Source organism: Pteropus medius, unplaced genomic scaffold (assembly GCF_902729225.1).
Source record: "Pteropus medius unplaced genomic scaffold, Ma_sr-lr_union100, whole genome shotgun sequence".
NCBI lineage: Eukaryota > Metazoa > Chordata > Mammalia > Chiroptera > Pteropodidae > Pteropus > Pteropus medius.
The window spans coordinates 4,310,436-4,329,185 of NW_024354886.1; the positions used below are offsets into that span (position 1 = coordinate 4,310,436).

At 34.8% G+C, this 18,750-nt stretch overlaps 1 protein-coding gene across 8 annotated transcripts in view; it reads left to right on the forward strand.

Moving 5' to 3' along the window:
- Positions 1-18,750, forward strand: part of FKBP5 (FKBP prolyl isomerase 5) — an 83,014-nt gene that overhangs the window by 38,580 nt on the left and 25,684 nt on the right. For all 8 annotated transcript variants that reach the window (XM_039856171.1, XM_039856172.1, XM_039856174.1 and 5 more), the window contains 2 exons: positions 10,132-10,274; positions 11,205-11,319. In XM_039856171.1, the coding sequence (XP_039712105.1) occupies positions 10,132-10,274; positions 11,205-11,319 (258 nt within the window). The remainder of the gene's footprint in view (positions 1-10,131; positions 10,275-11,204; positions 11,320-18,750) is intronic.

Below are 18,750 nucleotides of genomic sequence, written 5' to 3' on the forward strand. Positions count from 1 at the left end.
CTCTCTCCCTCTCTCTCTCTCTCTTCCTCTCTCTCTCTCTCTCTTTCTTTCTTTTTTTAAATCTCACAGCATTTTTATTCCATTTGTGTGATCCACAAGGTGTATATTCCCTAAAGTTGCTTTTACTTGCAGGATAACAGCTAAAGGAAAATAACTGCACTAACTACGTTTTTCCATCTGGTACTTCATTCATTAGCATACTCTCAGTCTTCACTGGATTAGCTAACTTCTCACATATAGTAAATTTTAGTTCAGTGCAGTAAGTATAATAAACATATAGTCTATGTATATATCCACAATACATTTTGCCATTTAATTCATTTATGTTTCCTGTAAACCGGTGGTATCTCTTATGCGCAGATCCCACGCTCAGACATGCTGGTGTGCAGTTTGGGTGTTTTTCGTTGAGTTTTAGATATTCAGCTTGTTGTTTCAAGGGGAGGGATCTGGGAATGTCTCTCACTCCGCCGTGTTTCTTCAAACTCTTCTGATATGATCCCGTGTATTCTTTACTGCCCTCATTTACTATTTAAATAAGAAAAAAAAGGGATGGGGAGCCAGTTTCACTTAAGAATGTCTTTGGTATAGTATAAAAAATATTAAGTCAATTCTGAGTTTCACATTGTTTTAATATTTTTTGACAGAATGGGAAGCATACATAAAGCACACTGCATACCCAAGTACAGTGGTTATCTCAAGAAAACTACTTGTTTTAGTTGAGAGCTGAACTAGCTGCATTTTTTTTTTCATGAAACACCATTTTTACTAGAAAGGGCAAAAAGTATGATTATTCACTATTTAGCAGATATTTTCTTGAAAATGAATGGAGTCTGTCGCTTCAAGGAAAACAACTGACAGTATTTGTTACCATTGAGTTTTCAAATGAAAATTACAGTTTTGGAAAATTTATATCTGCCACTTTAAGCTTGACAGCTTCCCAAAACTTAAAAGACTAAATGATGAAATCAATGGGTATTAATGTATGTGATTTTAAAAATATTATACAGTGAAATCTGTTAACATTTGGAAGATCTGTATAACTCATTTTCCATTTACCAATGCAAGATATTGTAAAGTTATGCATAAGTAAAAGATCCATTCAATATACAGGCTAGATTGGCAAATGGAAAGAAGTTTGATTCCAGTCATGATCGAAATGAACCATTGTACTATAATATGAAATGTACTATATGTACTAATGTACTATAATATGAAAAGTTCATTGATACGTTTTCAGGTTCTACATTGCAACTAACCTTTATGAAACTACCACTTGTCCAGTTTTGATGTAGTATCAGATGATTATATTTGTAATTATCTGAAATGGCTATTAAAGTATTCCTACCTTTTCCAACTATATGTGGGTTTGAATTTTTTTCCATATACTTAAACCAAAATTGCAACAGATAAATGCAAAAGTAGGTGTGAGAATACCTACTTGTCTTTTGTTAAGTCAGATACATTTTACATCTGTCAAATTACAAAACAATGCCACTTTCTTCACTAGTTTTATTTTTTGGAAAATAGTTATTTCTTATAAAAATAAATTATTAACATAATGAGGTTATTTTTATCTTTAAATGAATTGGTATATAACTTTTTAATTTTTATATGGCAACTATCAATAGATATATCAGCAAAAATTTGGAGTCCTCAAATTAAGATATAAAGGGGACCTGAGAAAAAAAGGTTAAGAACCACTGTTTTCAAGTTTTAAATGTGATTTTTACTAATTTCTTTTCAAATGCTTTTAAATATCTTTAGTTAATTTAGTATTCTTATTTTTTAATCTTCTAAGAATAATAATAGCTCATACATGACACTGTACTTTGTGGACCATGTGGCTTATTGCAAATCCATAGCTAAATTACAATGTCTTTTTTATTTTTTTACCACAGGTATGACAGACTTCTAGTTCATTCTCAGATTAAGTGCAGGAAAAAAGGGGTAATCCCCCTATCTGCCACCATGGCTCAGTGTTTACTATAACCTCTTACTTTTTCTGACTCTACGAATTGGTTAAATTGTTAACTAAGCAGTGATCTGGGAAAGGAAACAGCAAGTGAGAAACTAAGTAGTTAAACTCTTTCTGCCTCTGCCACTCTGTCTTCCCTGGTACTCACAGACATTTGTATGTTATAGTGACCTGTGCTTCCTGTCCAGGTGTTCTCTCTCCAAGTTCTAGTGCTGGCTATGCCAGTGCTCCCTTCTCCTTTGGGTCCTTAGTGAATTAATGGCTTGTGTGAGATTAATCTTGTGTTTCGATAAGATAGCAATCAAAATCAACTGGATTCTTTTTCTTGATATAGCAGATAATGAAAAATAAATTAGAATTTAAAAAATTTTTGTTGATTTAGGGATGTGTGAACCTCTAGGGCCACCAACATGGCGCTGACATCATTATTTAATTTAGATGACTGCAGAGTAAATGGCCTCATCAGACCCATTTGTTCCCACTGCCCCAAATGCTTGCTCTACTCTGAATTTTTGTCTTGAAGAAGTTGATAGATTTAAGTTAAGTCTTCTCTCAGCAGTTATCTTTGCAAGCAGACTTGAGAATTGCTGAGAATTTATACTGCCACCTACTCTACCCAGGTTTTCTCAGTAAAACAACTCTATGTTGAATGTCATGTTTCCTATAATTCTGAGCAAACAGAAAAGAGGTAATTTTGAATTGATATGGGACGTGTGACACACCTATCTAGAGAGAGTGTGATCTCATGGGGAGAGCATCCAGTTGGGTTTTAGGCACCCAGGGTTCCTCTCTTCTGTCTGTACTGTGGTATGTTAACATGAATGAGCCACCTAACCTTCCCTGCGCCTATCAAAAGGAGGCTTCTGTAGAAGAGCTTTAGGATTAATTCTGAGTCTTTGATTCCATTCTTGTACTTTCTGTATAAAGTATAGGAACAGGAATTGAAAAAGACTAAAACCAGCACAATGACAGAACCTGTAAAGGCCCCCTTAAGGTGACAATTAGAAATATGATAATAGAGCAATACTTTTCATAAAACTTCTATAAAATAATGTATTTGGTTACCTATATAAAACAAGAACTGTTAATTTGTAATGTTATATTATAGCAGTAGCTACTTCATCAAAATGAAGAAAAATAATATAAAAGTACTGTAGCAAACGTATACATTGAACTCTCTTGATCCCTTATATGGTACCTGTTCTCCCAAGGGAATGAATAGAAATATTCAGTGGAAATTCATGCTAGGGTTAGGGTTTGGGGATTCTGTTGTGACTGCAGTATTTAAAATGGAGTTATTAGAGCTCATCTGTAAAAAAAAAATACTTGCAAAATATTGCAGCTCAAGAGTGGGTACTAAGTCCTGAAAATCCTTCAATGAAAGTATAGCAGAAATGAATCATATATTTTTAATAATCTGAAACTTATTAGTAATTAACTTTATATTTATCAATTTTTGTACTTTGAAAGGAAAACTTTTTACAGTTAAAATATTTTCTTCGTTTCTACTCCCATAGTAAACAAATATTTTTTTCTGTATAATACTGTAGAGCCTTCATCCTGTTATTTTAAGTATGCTCATATTTCAAATGCAAACATGTATTTAAAAGTTACATAGTCAATAATTTTCAAGGACACTAAGACCATTCAGTAGGGAAAGGACAGTATTTTCAACAATTGATTTTTTCCCAAACTAGATATTCATATGCAAGAAAATGAAGTTGGACTTTACAATATATACAAAAATTAACTCAAAATTGATCAAAGACTTAAACATAAGACCTAAAACTATATTATTTTCTTAGATTTGGCAGTGATTTCTTTCTTGGGTATGATACCAAAAGCACAGGCAACAAAATTAAAAAATACATAAATCGGACTACATCAATATTAAGCAACATCTGCGCATGAAGATACAATAACAGTTAAAAAAGGCAACCTATAGAATGAGAGGAAATATTTGCAAATCATATATCTGATAAGGGGTTAATATCCAGAATACATAAAAAACTCCTGTAATTCAACAACCAAAAAACCCCAGATAACCTGACTATAAAATGGGCAGTGGACTTAAACATTTCTCCAAAGAAGATATTTAAATGGCCTACATGAAAAGATGCTCAATATCACAAGTCATTAGGGAAATGCAAATCAAAACAACGAGGTATCGCCTCACACTGATTGATCAGGATTGCTACTATCAAAAAACAAAGTGTCGATGAGGTTGTGGAGAAATTAAAACCCTTGTGCGCTGTTGGTACAAATGTAAAATGATGCAACCACTGTGGAAAACATGATAACAGCTTCTCAAATTATTAAAAATAGAATTACCTTACAATACAGCAGTTCCACTTCTGGTTACATGCCCAAAATAATCGAAAGGATCTCAAAGAGGTATTTGTACACTCATGTTCATAGCAGCATTATTCACTATAGCCAAAAGGTGGAAACAACCCAAGTGTTTATCTACAGGTAAACAGATAAACAAAATCTCATATATATACATACAGTGAAATATTATTCAGCCTTTAAAAAGAGAGAAGTTCTGACACATGCAATAACACTGATGAACTTTGAGGACATTACACTAAGCAAAGTGAGCCAGTCACAAAAAGACAAATAAGTACAATTCCACTTACATCTAGAGGAATCTAGAGGAATCAAACTCATAGGAACAAAATAGAATGAAATTCTTAACAACTTGGGGCAGGAAGAAATATGGGGAGTTTTTTAATGGGTAGAGTTTTAGTGTTGCAAGATGTAAAAGTTCTTGAGTTTGGTTGCACAACAATGTGAATATATTTAACAATACTGAGCTGTACACTTAAAAACGGTGAGATGGTAAAATATACGTTATGTGTATTTTATCACAAAAAAGTTTTAAACAGTACAGAGAAAAGAATGTTTCAAAGTGGTCACTATAGTCTTTATTGTAACTGAAAGTATTCAATGATTAAAATTTTGTGTTTTAAAATGTTATGTTAAAAAATGTGATTTTTTTAACAGACAATTTTTTAGAGCAATTTTAGGGTCACAGCAAAATTGAGTGGAAGGTACAGAGATTGTATAGTCCTTCCTTTTAAAAATTACCCACTGGAGTGGTACACTTGTTAATAATTGACGAGCCACATTAAACCTATAAAATTTTATGTTTCAAAATGTACTATATGATTTTTTTTAATGAGAACAAATTCTATAATATTCTGTAGAAGGAAAAAAGTATAATACACTGCTTTTACACTGGACTTTGCATACTTTTAAACTTTTTCAGTTGCATACAGTTAGGTACATATAAAAAGCATTTTAACTTAAGGATTGCTACATTATACATTTGTCTAAATATGCTTATTTCAGATTTTGTTACAAGTGGAATAAAACAAATTGATGAATTGTGTTTGAGCTATTAAAATTAAAGTCCTGATTAAGTGTAACAGTAAATTACATTTATACATTCTTGGTATATTAAACCTCCAATTAAGATCAAGAATCTTAAAACCATTTATGTTTTGAACCAGTAATTCTACTTCTAGGAATTGAACCTAAAGAAGTCTGGTAGAAGCTTTGCTTAACCAACTCCAAATTAACTGATGCTCTTTATTTGTTTGTAAATAAACTAAGTAATACTGCTGGTTTCCTATTCTGTGGAGTGGTCCCACACATTGCTTCAGCCAGTTGAGTTACTCTTGTCAATGCCCTCTAGCCACAGACCACTGAGAACACATCTGTAATTGAACAAGTTGGATTTATTACCACTTTAGGGAGGGAGAATGCACAGTAAGCGTGCATTAAGTCATAAGGACTTATTATAGGATTTGGGCTTGTGTTGGGTGATTTTGGGAAAAGGTTTAAGGAAGAGGGGCTTTGCTCTGGATTGGATATTATTAGAATGTGGGGTGATTCTTTGGGTTTCTTAATAAATCTTATCTAGAAAGGCTGACTAGAGTGAGGCTAAAGCTATACCTGCTAGAGAAGTAGCAGTCACTCATATTAGCCAGGAGAGGGGGATGTTTGGTATTCTGTAGGTTACACAGTGACCTTGTTTTTTGTCCATGTTTAGACAAAATTTTGAAGTTTTTCTTGTTTTGTCTTTTTCAAGGTTTCAGAGTGACCTTGTCTGTCGTTGATGTTTTGTGAGATTGTTTATGTTGAACAGGAGAATAGCATGGCCTGGCTATATGACCAAGGCCAACTTCAGGCATCACCAAGCTGTGTCAGGCAGTTTTCAGACATTAGGGACTGCTTTTTTCTTCCTCAGGTCGTTGCTAAGATTCATTTGAAACCGGTTTATATCCATTGTACTCTTTGTAATTATATAATTTCATTACTTGTTTATAAAACATTGAAATTTATATGAAAAGTAATTATTTCTGTGAAAACTAAGTTGAACATTTTTGGGAAGACAATAAAGCGAATTGCTTTTAAAAGCAGGGGTCCCCAGTCCCCAGGCTGCAGACTAGTACCAGTCCGTGGCTTGTTAGGAACCAGGCCACACAGCAGGAGGTTAGCGAAGCTTCATCTGTATTTGCAGCCGCTCCCCAGCGCTAGCATCACCACCTCAGCTCCACCTCAGATCATCAGGCATTAGATTCTAATAGGAGCACCAATCCCTGGTCCCAAAAATGTTGGAGGCCGCTGGCCAAAGGCATTTTTTAAATGACTATCGAATTAGGGGTGGGTAAAAGACAATATAGAGGCCGTTCAGAATACTTTTTTACCAGAACGATTCTGCACACTGATTACGGTATAAGTGTCTTCAGGTTCTTACTCCACTTTAAAGAAACTCACATTATAAGTTGCAAATGAAATAAACAAGTGTTTAAAATTTATAGTAAAAATGAGGTAGAACTCTTCACTGAAGCCACACTCAGAGACAAGGCCTTGGCCTTCTAACAAAAGGTTAGTGAATTAATGCACTTCTATCCATTTTAAGTCAAAAGTTTCAGGTATGCATGTTTTTTTTTTTTTTTATGAGTTGTCAGTTAAAGCAGCATTTTAAATCAACCCAACTATAGTCCTTATTGTGTCAGGTAAGAGGCTTTTACTGTGCCAAAAAAAGTCATGTAAAGATTTAGGTGCAAATTTGTTCACTGAAACTTTATAATAATAGTAAAAAAAAAAGAAAAAAGAAAACCTCCACGTTTATTAATGAGAATAATGAAATTATGGCATATCCAAAAGATGAAATAGTATCTAGCTATTAAAAGATCTTTTAACAAGAAAAACATAATGTGAAATATAAAGAGCCGGCTACAAAACCAAATAAACTATAATCAGAATTTTAAGAATGTATATGTAATATAAATATATGGACAAAAATTCAAATTATGTATTTGTTTACTATGCAAGCAAATACATAATTTGAAGGAAATGAACCAAGAAATTGACAGTTTACCCCAGGTACTGGGATTTCAGAGGTTTTTTATTCTCTATGCTTTTCTATACTTTCCAAGTGTTCTATACTGAGTATATGTTGTTTTTGTTTGTTTGTTTAATCAGAAGATGCTTTTTAAGAGTCTCAGTACTGTCAATTTTAGAAACATACCTGTGTCCATATCCTTCTGGCTCTTTGCTCAGTATGTTTCATTCAGTAAGAGAAGCTTTAATGTTTCCACATGAGAAGAAAAGCAAAGGCACAGCCATGATTTATTTAGGTTGGGGGTCCTGTAGGTTTAATTAACAGGCCGATGTTTCCAGCTTCTAAGGCCTACCATACGTATCATCTATGAATTAAGCTTTTGCGAATTTGTTCCAACGCTCACCCCAAGGCAAATGCCTCTTGTTTTATACGCTGTGCATGTATCTTTCTCCTCCACTAGCCATTCTGCATTGCATGTTCCTTGGAAGAAGGGAATGGCCACCTTCGTATTCCTAGTACTGAGACAGACTTTTGCTTGCAAATAATTGGCTAAATGTCTTGAATGAATGTACAGTAGAACTCCTACAATGCAAAGATTTCCTGAAGGAGTGTGTAAGCTATCTCTTAAAATATCAAGAGTTGATAGTTAAAAAAAAAAAAAAAAAATTCTCAGTGGCCCACACTAAAACAGTCTTTGAAGAGCATCAGTGACAGGAAAGCAGCCTATCAACAGATTTTACATTTTTTCCCATAATTCTGGACTATTTTCGCAGTAGAACTATGCATGGACATATAAATTGATATAGCCATTTTGTAAGGACAGTTGGGCAATATCTGTCACATTGAAAATGCACACTACCTTTGCACTTAGGAATTTACCCTCCAGATAAACTTGCACAAAGTAGGCAAACATAAATAGACAAATACCCTTATTAGAGTACTGTTGGTACTATGTGTTTCTCAATAGGGGAGTGACTAGAATACTATGCAGTCACTGTGGAGTGGTCCCACAGTGGAGAATGAGGTAGATCTATTTGTATTTACAATGATGATAACTGTCCTTTATTAAGTACGTATTATATGCTGCATGCTTTGCCATGCCATTTGACATAGTCTTAATAATTCTTAGAACAACTACATGGCAGTTACTACTATTATGGCAGGTACTAGTATCTTATTATTTTGCAGATGAGGAAACTGAGGCACCGAAGTTAAATAACTTGCACAAGGTCACACGACTAGTAAGGGGCAGCCCTGGTATTTGAATCCAGGCATTCCGAGGCTGCATTTTTAACCTCTAAAATGCATATTCTCCTTTCTTCTGATGGAGAATAATCAAGATACAGACGGTCTTCAACTTAACCATGGTTTGACTTAACAATTTTTTACAATGTACAAAAGCAGTACACATTCAGTAGAAACTGGCTAGGCTAAGCTATGATATTTGGTAGGTTAGATCTATTAAATGCATTTTTGACTTATGATATTTCAACTTAAAATGGATTTATCAGGACGTAACTATCAAGTCAAAGAACATCTGTTATATATTAAATAAAACAGTTCGGAACTGAATGTATAGTATGCTATCATTTATGTTTTAAATTAACTTTTAGAAACATGACAGCATACACCGGAAGGATACAAAAGAAACAACAGTGGCTTCCTACATGGAGGAAGTGGATCATCTTATCTTTCACTTCATATCTGTGCATTTTAATAGTCATATATTATAAATTCTTAAGTAAAATAAGAATATCTGATATTTTGAAAATTTATAGTACTTACTGAAGACTAAGCTAATGTCATGAGTCTCAAATGCTTTATTCCTCCCTTCTTACATGCCTTAGTATAGGGTCCCCCTATTCTAACATCCTACCACCAGTTCTCAGTTCAAGATGATAGCTCTCTTCAGATTCACTTCCACTGGAGTTCATTGCTTATCTGATCCCACTTTGAATACTTAAGTTTTTGGTTGACATAGCACCTTACTTTTGTATTTTATCCCTTTAAATTACCTACATTTTTTATTGTTTCCCAACGAATTTGAGACTGCTTATTTTAAGACATATAGATTAGATAGTTCTGTAGTTGAGAACTAAAGTTAACTTGTAGTTTCCTGGAAGTTGGCAAAAAAAAAAAAAACTGATTTGACAAAAGGACACATACTATTTTGTTTTTTAAAAAAGTATTTTATCTTGTGCTACATTCTGAGAAAAAATCTGTTTCGTGGGCTCTTTTATGCAATTTATGCTTTTCTGGTTTCTTGTTTGTTTTTTTCTACCCAACTAAATTACAAGCTTCCTTAGGACAAATTTCATTTTCTATACTATTTTTGTTTCATCTCTGCCTAGAAAACATTCACTTATTATTATGGTTGAAATTATAAATTAAGCAACAACTGCAACCCAGCCATATTTCAAAGATTATGTTACTGCCACTTTTCAAAAACTTAATCTTTGAGCAGTTGAGAAATTGACACGATTTATATCCTACTCAGCAGGGAATCTTCTCTGATAGCCCTCAGGAAAAAAAAAAAAATCACAATTTCTCAGTGTAGCTTTTACTGAGTTCTTTTGTAGCCCTTACTTCCTAGCTGAGTATATAGTGTAAAGAACTGGAAATTTGTTTGAACTTTCATTTTATGACAATTATATGTTGTTAAATGTGGCCTATAGCTTTTGCTTAAAAAGAGAAACAGGTCTAAAATGGAGTCACTTGTTCTAAGCCCCACATCAGCAAACCAAGGCTTACTATGTGATATGATTGCAGTTTTAGCCACTCACCTTTTCCTTTCTCTCAGGTCAAGTTATCAAGGCATGGGACATCGGGGTGGCTACCATGAAGAAGGGAGAGATGTGCCATTTACTGTGCAAACCAGAATATGCATACGGCTCAGCTGGCAGTATCCCCAAAATTCCCTCAAATGCAACTCTCTTTTTTGAGGCAAGTATGTGTGTGATGTTGCCTTGTTTGCATCTGCTCTACTGTAGTGCTGGCTCTGAAGCAACAGGCCGTGGAATAAGGAGCTAAGCTTGCTATTGAGAATTAGATCCAATTTGTTTATTTTGGAGCTTGGCTTCTTGAATTGTTTCCCACAAACCCAAGGGGTGTGTACCAGTGCTTTCTTAGAAACGTGTCTCTGGCACAAAAAAGTCATATCCAAATAAACAAAAGACACCAGGGTTAAGAATAAAGGTTCTGGTCAGTGGTGTGAATGTGACATTAAAATTGACCAGAAGACAGAATGGAAATGTGGGAGATAATGTCAAAATATACGTAAATCAAGTTGTAAGATATTTTCATTTTATAAGGGTTTATAAATGTCACAGATCTTCATTAGAAGCAGTGGTGGTAATAAGGTATTCATCCTGTATTGAATCACCATATTTGGCCAAACTTGATTTAAAAATTAGGGGGGCAAATGCCCAAAACAGCATAACAAGGTAAAATACACCCTCGGTTGAAGGTAGGCCTGATTTATAGGATTTATTCTTACATTTTAAGAAGGGAATTCCATGAATCTGGGGTGAAAAAGTGGTAGCCCCTCAAGTCAGACAAAGTAGTTTGGGGCCAGTACTTCATAACTGTGGCTTTTTGCCCACTATGCAGTGTTCCTAGAATTTCCTGTCTGTCTTTGCACTGCAGCCCCACAGAATGTGGTTCCAGACATTATCATTACATGAAAGTTCTTTCCAAGGATTGAAAAGTGCCATGTTCTTTTTTACCCCTACTCTTCCAATAACTACGATGCATAAAGTATAAAACAGATTTTTATTTTGTAAAATGAAAGGACAGTTGGTTGCCCTTGCCTTTAAATATGTTAAATTGATATTGTTTGGTCTTTTCTCAGCCAAATCCATTTTTGCTTTCTAGATTGAGCTCCTTGATTTCAAAGGAGAGGATTTATTTGAAGATGGAGGCATTATCCGAAGAATCAAACGGAAAGGAGAAGGATACTCAAACCCAAACGAAGGAGCAACAGTAGAAAGTAAGTATTGTTGTGAAAGGAACTAGTCTTTAAAAGTTGAGTTCCATTTATATGGATAAAATTGAGATTTCTTTTTCTAAATCTGTTTATAGAAATAAATTTTTGAATATATCAAGAATAGTTTTAAATTTGACATTTATTTAGTAATGACTTCATTAGTAAATATTTATTCAGTATGTATGTGCCAGGTACGTTGCTAGCCTCTCCAAACTCAAAAAAAAGAAAAAAAAAACCAAAACAGTTTACCCTATCCATCAAGGAATTCCTACTCTGTAGGTTCCTTGGTGTTCCAAGAACTGCGTTAGTCGCCCTACATGTTTATTCATTTATTTTTCACGACCTTATGCGGTAAGATTTATCATCCCCAGGTGAGAAAAGCAAATTTAAAAAAGTTATATAAATTGTCCAGCATTACACAGTTACTAAAAAGCAGTAGATCGTAATGCCCTTCCAGGGCTCCCAGACCCATCTCACTGGCTGTCATCAAGATTAAAACAGTTTTATCATTTTAGTTAGATCAAGATTAGATAATAGTGTTCATTCTATTCTACAACAGGAGACCTGGTTTCAAGGTCTGCTTTGCCATTTGTTGAGTGATCTGAGACTATTCCATTTTTTCATTTGCTAAGTTGGGAATAAGGACCGAGGACTAGGATAAGTGATCATTCTTCTTTCCAATGGACATTGTTTACACCACTGTGTACACTACTTGTCAGTTAGCATTCAATGAGCATTTGCCCATTTGCCCAGTATACAGTGACTGCTTGAGGACTAGGGTCTTCTTCACCTTTCTGTTTCCGTCACCTACAGTGCCTTATACACATTTGGTGTTAAGTAAACACTTTTCTACATGGGTAAATGTTTGAAAGATGCCATTTACTGTGCTGAAATACTTCAAAAAAGAGTTCTGAGAAAACAAGAATACTTCCATTAAGAAAAATATCACTAAATAAGGATGGCAATATGAACTATGATAAAAGGCCTATTTTTAAATTTAAGAGTTCATTTAAAACAGTAAGCTTTTTTTTAAGAGTTCATTTAAAACAGTAATAGTTGATTTTCTTATCTTTAATATTGTATATACTTTGGACCCATATTTCTATGAGTTTGGCGGTTTAGTTCAAATTCTCCGCCCCTCCCCCCCTTTGGAAACAGTTCTAAATCATATTGCTGTACTATTGCAGTTGAAGTATTTAGTTATCACTCAGGATAAGGTTTAGAATAAATGAAGATGAGCTCAGATGGATAATGTTGGAGAAATACCTAGACCAGAAATCAGGAGATAGGATTCTTTCTGGCTTCACCTGTCTCTAACTAGACCTCGCCTCTCTGAGCTTTAGCTTCCTTCCTATACAGGGATGCAGGCACTGTAGACCTCTTGATATCTAAGGTCCTACCAACCCTAAAGATTCCGTGATAAAATTCTAAATGTTTATGCAAGTTATAGGACTGATAAAAAATTATCCTCAGTATATGAATAACTTCTTGAAAAGCTTGTCTATAACATGTATTTAAATGTTTAATTATGAAAAATTTCAAACATATACAAAGGTAGGGTTTTTTTCCCAATGATACAGTGACTCCCCACATTTAACAATTCATACTATATATTTTAAAACTGAAGGTTTTTGCTAACTAAAGGGGAAACATTTTCCCAATTACAGACAACACCACGAAACTACCACTGTATAGTTAACTTTAGAGTAGGCTGAATTAAATCAAATCCTGCTTTGGTGGTAATATTTCCAATGGGAGTCTTTTTTTTTAACATTTTGTTTTAAAATAAGTTTTGACTTACAGAAAAGTTATGAAACTAGTACAGAGAATTCCCTTACATACTTCACCCAGCTTCCCTTAATGCTAAAATCTTACATTTATCAAAATTGGGAAATTAGCATTGATACAATAACAGTAACTTTTGTACAGACCTTGTTTGAATTTCACCAATTGCCACACTGATGTCTTTTTTCTGGTCCACGATCAAATTCAGGATCCAGCATTGTGTTTAGTTGTCATGTCTCCTTTGTCCCCTCCAGTCTATGATAGTTCATCACTCTTTCTTTGTGTTTTTCATGACTTTAATACTTTAGAAGACAACTGGCCAGCTATTTTGTAGAATACCCCTCAATTTGGATTTGTCTGATGTTTTCTCTTGATTAGATTGAGGTCACACATTTTGGGGAAAATACCACATAAGTGATGTGTGCTTCTCAGTTCATTGTCAGGAGGTACACGATGTTGGTGTCTCATCATTGCTGATGTGAACATTGGTTAAGGAGAGGTCTGCCATGTTTCTCCACTGTAAAGTTACTGTTTTTCCTTTTAATTACTAAGTATCTCATTGGGAGTGAAATACTAGGAGACTATACAAATATCTTCTTTTATATGGCACCTTCACACACTGATTTTAGCATCCCTGAATGATTTTTGCATGCAACAGTTTATTACTGTGATATTTGCCTAATGGTGATTTTATCTCCACTTTTCCTTCTACATTTAATTGGAGCTCTGCTGTAAGAAAGAGCAGCCTCTTCTCCCATTTATTTATTCAGTTATTTATTTATATCAGTATGGATTTTTTTTTCTGTAGATTATTATATGTTACTATTCTTACTTATTTTATTGCTCAGATTGTCCCATATTTGGCCATTGGAAACTCTTCTCCAGTTTGGCTCTTGTGTCCTTTCAATGTACATGCTACATTGTTTTTTAAACTCTTGGTAACTTCGGCACCACTGGTGCTCTAGGCTCATTTGTAATTTCCCTGTCCCGGGTTTAAAATTAACCATTTTCCAAGAAAGTAAGATCTAAGTGCTAGGTATACTCGTGGAATGTTACTGTTTCAAGAATCTCTTAGCAGACAAAACTAGGAAATACATGTACCTCAGTATGCATATACACACATTTATATGTATTTCTATATTAGTCTGTATACATAATAAAAACTATGAGTATATACTGACACTTCCCATTCCAATCCAACACCGTGGGTTTCTTCTAACCTCTTCCTGTGCTTATTTGAAACTACTTTCTCCGACAGTGAGAAACTTGGCTCTCATCATCCACACATTGTAGAATATATAGAAGGTACTTTCAGAATTGCCAACCCATGTCCCTGTGAAAAACAAATTTCCTTAATAGGAAATATTTGTGTATAGTTCCTCTTGTCATTAGCCTTACAGCATACATTAAAAACAGTTTTCCAACTTAGTTCTTTTCTTCCTCACTCTCTTCACTATGGTTATGTTATACATTTGTAATACAGTTTGGTTCATTGGTTATGTTTGCATTCCATTTGCGGTTCCCCCTCACACTGGTTGATTTTAATTATTCATTTATTTTTTGGATATATGAAACATTACCATGAGATTCTAAACTACAGTTATTGTTCAGTATCCACAAGGGATTTGTTTCAGGACACACTCAACTCTCCCCATCTCCATCCCCCACAGATCCCAAAATCTACCGATGCTCAAGTCTCATATATAAAATGGTGTATTTGCATATAACTTGCACACATCCTCCCATATACTTTAAATCATCTCTAGATTGCTTATACCTAATACAGTGTAAATGCTATCTAAATTGTTATACTGCGTTTAAGGAATAATGACAAGAAAAAAGTCTGTGCATGTTCAGTACAGAAGCAGTCATCGTAGGCCTAACTACATAGTACATGTCAGCAGCAACGTAACTCCCCTACCCTCACCCCCTCTGCCGAATTTTTTTGATTCACAGTTGGGTGCAGAACCCGCAGATACAGAGGGCCAACTGTATACAAAAATATATACTCAGAAGTGTTATTCCTCCCTCATCCCTACTAACTTGTTCCCATTTCCCCATTATTTCTTCCTGTTGGTAACTAATCTCACTAGTTTCTAATTCTCATATTTCTTTTGCAGAAATGAGCAGATACATGTATTTTTTTTTTTTGCATAAAGGGTAACATGCTATGAATGAAAATTTTTAAATGTATTTGAATAATTCTTTATATAATTTTATTTTCTCTGCTTTTAAATATCTTAAGAAAGGGCAATGACTGATCTTTTGTCTCTCATCTTGTTAGATTATAATTTACTGGAAAATTTTAGAGTAAATTGTTAATTTTTATTTTTTTCTTCCAAAAGCCCTTTTTGGTTTTTTGGGACAAGTCAATTTTATAAAAATTTCTTGTATGTTCATTTATCAAAGTTAAGGTGTCCTGTTTTCCCTCTTTGAAACAAGTTAGCTATGTGTGGGAGGAGGACAGAAGGTTGACTTAAAAGTAGTCCTTGTCAGAAACCAAGATCACATTGTTCTTTTTGAAGTCTTCTCGTACTTCACCGGTTTGCCTTTTTTTGTAACATCAGCCATGCACTTAGATTCAAAACCAGGTAGAAACCCTAGAACTAAATCCAGTTCTGCAGTGCAATAGAACAACAGACAATGATCATTATAAGTCATTATAGATACACAGAGTTACAAAGTTTCTGTCACTTCTGTGTAAAGGTACAGTGAGTAGTGGGGGCATGGCCATACAGGCTTTGGGAGCAACAGACTTGAAATATATTTGGAATCTTGATATTTTTATGACTATACAAGTTACTTAACCATCTTGAGCATCTAGTTTTCTTATCTGTAAAATGGGAATAATAATCTCCCGCCCCCCATAAACTGTTATGACAGTTAAATGAAGAAAGGTGCCTAGTTCATGGTGGCATTCAATTTCTTTTCTCTGTTATGTTTATATCATTTGTTTCGCTTCCTTTAAAGAAATAAATTCTTGATCCTCTTTCTCTTATATCCTAGATCCAATCCATCAGCAAATCTTTTTGGTTCTACCAGGGTCAACCTGGAACCCATCATTAATTTGTCTTTTGTCCTAACAGTCTTCAAATTAATTATATATATCTTAATAATAATCTTACCTAAATCATATTCCTTCAGGATTTTTGTTTGTTTGTTGAAAAGTAAAATTATAGACTGAACCAAAAGGCTTTTACCGAATAGTGATCTTTTACTTCCTTTTAATAACTTGTTTGTTTTCTATGTGAAAGAGAAAACTTAGTTAGACAGGATTTATTCTTTCTCATAGAAATTTTGGCTTTTACTGTCTCTGTCAGGATCCTAATGCTTGCAAATCAATTTTTAGATTCCATTCCAGTGTACTTTTTGTTATGTCAATTAAGATGACAATCTTGTAATTTTTATTCAGTGTCCTTTTTGCATTTAAAAAAAGTCACTGTGTTCTAAGGTATTCTAATTGACATTATTATGATGACTGATACTTTAGTCATCCTACTTTAGTTTAATTGCCAGTAGTGGCTACGTTGTTACTTTTAAGCTTTGCTTTCTTAGAAAATTCAATAGGACTGACATAATGCTCTAAATAGCCACCAGGACCCCTTACCACAACTCCCCATCTCTCACGTCTAATTTGTTAAGTGTTTGGAGTGGGCACATCAAAGTGCCGGCTGAATGTGGCTTTCTAACCTCTAGCTTCACAGTGCTTTCAACCAACTTTGCAAGCAAAGAATGCAGACATGGGTAGTATTTTCAAGTGCGAAAATTTCAGTAGAATGATCTGTGTCAGTGGCCCCCAACCTTTTTTGGCACTAGGGACCGGTGTTCTTATGAGATTCTAATACCTGATGATCTGAGGTGGTGCTGCTACTAGCTCTGGAGAGCAGCTGCAAATATAGATGAAGCTTCGCTTGCTCGCCCGCCATCCCCCTGCCTCTGTACAGCCCCGTTCCTAACAGACCACGGACGGTATGGTCAGGTCCAGGAGTTAGGGACCCCTGATCTGCGGGATTCAAATTGTTGGAGCACTCTTCCCACTCATCTCATTTTCTTCTCCAAATCCCACTGAAGTGAAAGATGGGGCCTGAGAGTAGAAACTGATTTCAGAAAAGAGGAAGAAATCCATATTAGTGCTGGCAAACAGGGAGAATACAAGAAATGGATCAGAAATTATTAAGAGCTTCTGGAATATGTAAAGTAGATGAAATTGGACTGATGGAAACTAGACTCAGGAAACCCAACCCAAAACAGGTGTAGAGAAGACCTCCACAGAGGTACATACCGTTCTTCTCAACAGGCATGGGCAGAACTCCAAGCCCAGTCAGCTGGTGCAAGGGACCCAAAGCAGGCTATGGGGCAATCATCAGGGTTGTTATAAAACAATATGGAACAGCTGAGCTAGTAAACCTCTAGTGTGGCAATCCTCAACTTTGGCTGGATTTACAATTACCTGGGGAGCTTTGAAAATCCTCATGCCCAGGCTTTTAGCTTGGACTGGTTAAATAAAAACCTCAAATCTCCAAAGACAGAACTCCTCAGCTTTCCCAGGGGATTCTCGTTTGCAGCTCAGGATTGAAAATTACTACTCTAAGATCTGGCTGTGACTTTTGCTCCCAGGCTAAAGCCATGAAGGCCAGATTTCTAAAATAGGACCTGTCTCAGAAGACTCCACATGGTAGGACTTGGACTAGAGAATGAGAACGTAAAGTGTCTTTGAACTTTTAAAACAGACGTGAAGGGGGGAAAAGTGAAATAGCAGCTCTGCACAACAGTAAATATGCTAAAGTGTTTTGCTTCTGAAGTAAAATCTTTTCATACATTGCCAGTGGGAAAACTGTCCCCAGTCTTCCTGTGCACATTGTGCTCGGCACATAATAAATGCTCAGTAAATACTTGTAATCTCTTTACCCAGAGATCGCTACAATTAGCCCACCCCTTTTGGGAAAAGGCCTACCATGGAAATGTATTCAACTGCTTAGAAATACTGTGCTAGGTAGCTATAAACGTTTGATCTTGCTTAATTCTTTTTTTTATAATAAGACCAGACAACAAAGACTCATCAGCAAAATACCATGGAAAAGAAGCACCGAAGTGGACTAAGAAGAAACAGAAGAGAACTTTTAAAATACTAATTACTATCTTCAAAGATATTTAACAAGATACTAAATTTATAAGTTAAACAACCAGCTTCTCTGAAAAAAGAAAGAGAAGATAAGAAAGTTTTTGGAAATTAAGAATATGATTATTAAAATTAGAACTTAGAGGAGGGGTTGAAAAGCAAAATGGACAGTCCAAGAATTCTGAATTCATGATATGAAAGAAAGTCAAGAATATCTCAGAACACAGAGCAAAAAAAGAAAGATGAAAGAAAAATTAGAAGACAGAGATAATCAAGGATAGAAAATGTTCATCTAATCAAACATGTAATAGAAGAAAATTTCCTAGAGAAGATAGAAGAGTCGTAAGATTGAAAGGGCTAGTTGATAGTGCCATACCAGGAGGAAGGAGTGCTTTTTCACCTAGATACATCTTGGTGAAATATCTTAATTCCATAGTTTAAAAGAAAATTTTGAACTCTTCCAGAGAAGAACAAGCTATATGCAAAGGAATGAGAATCAGAATAGCAGACTTCTTATGCGTGACACTAAA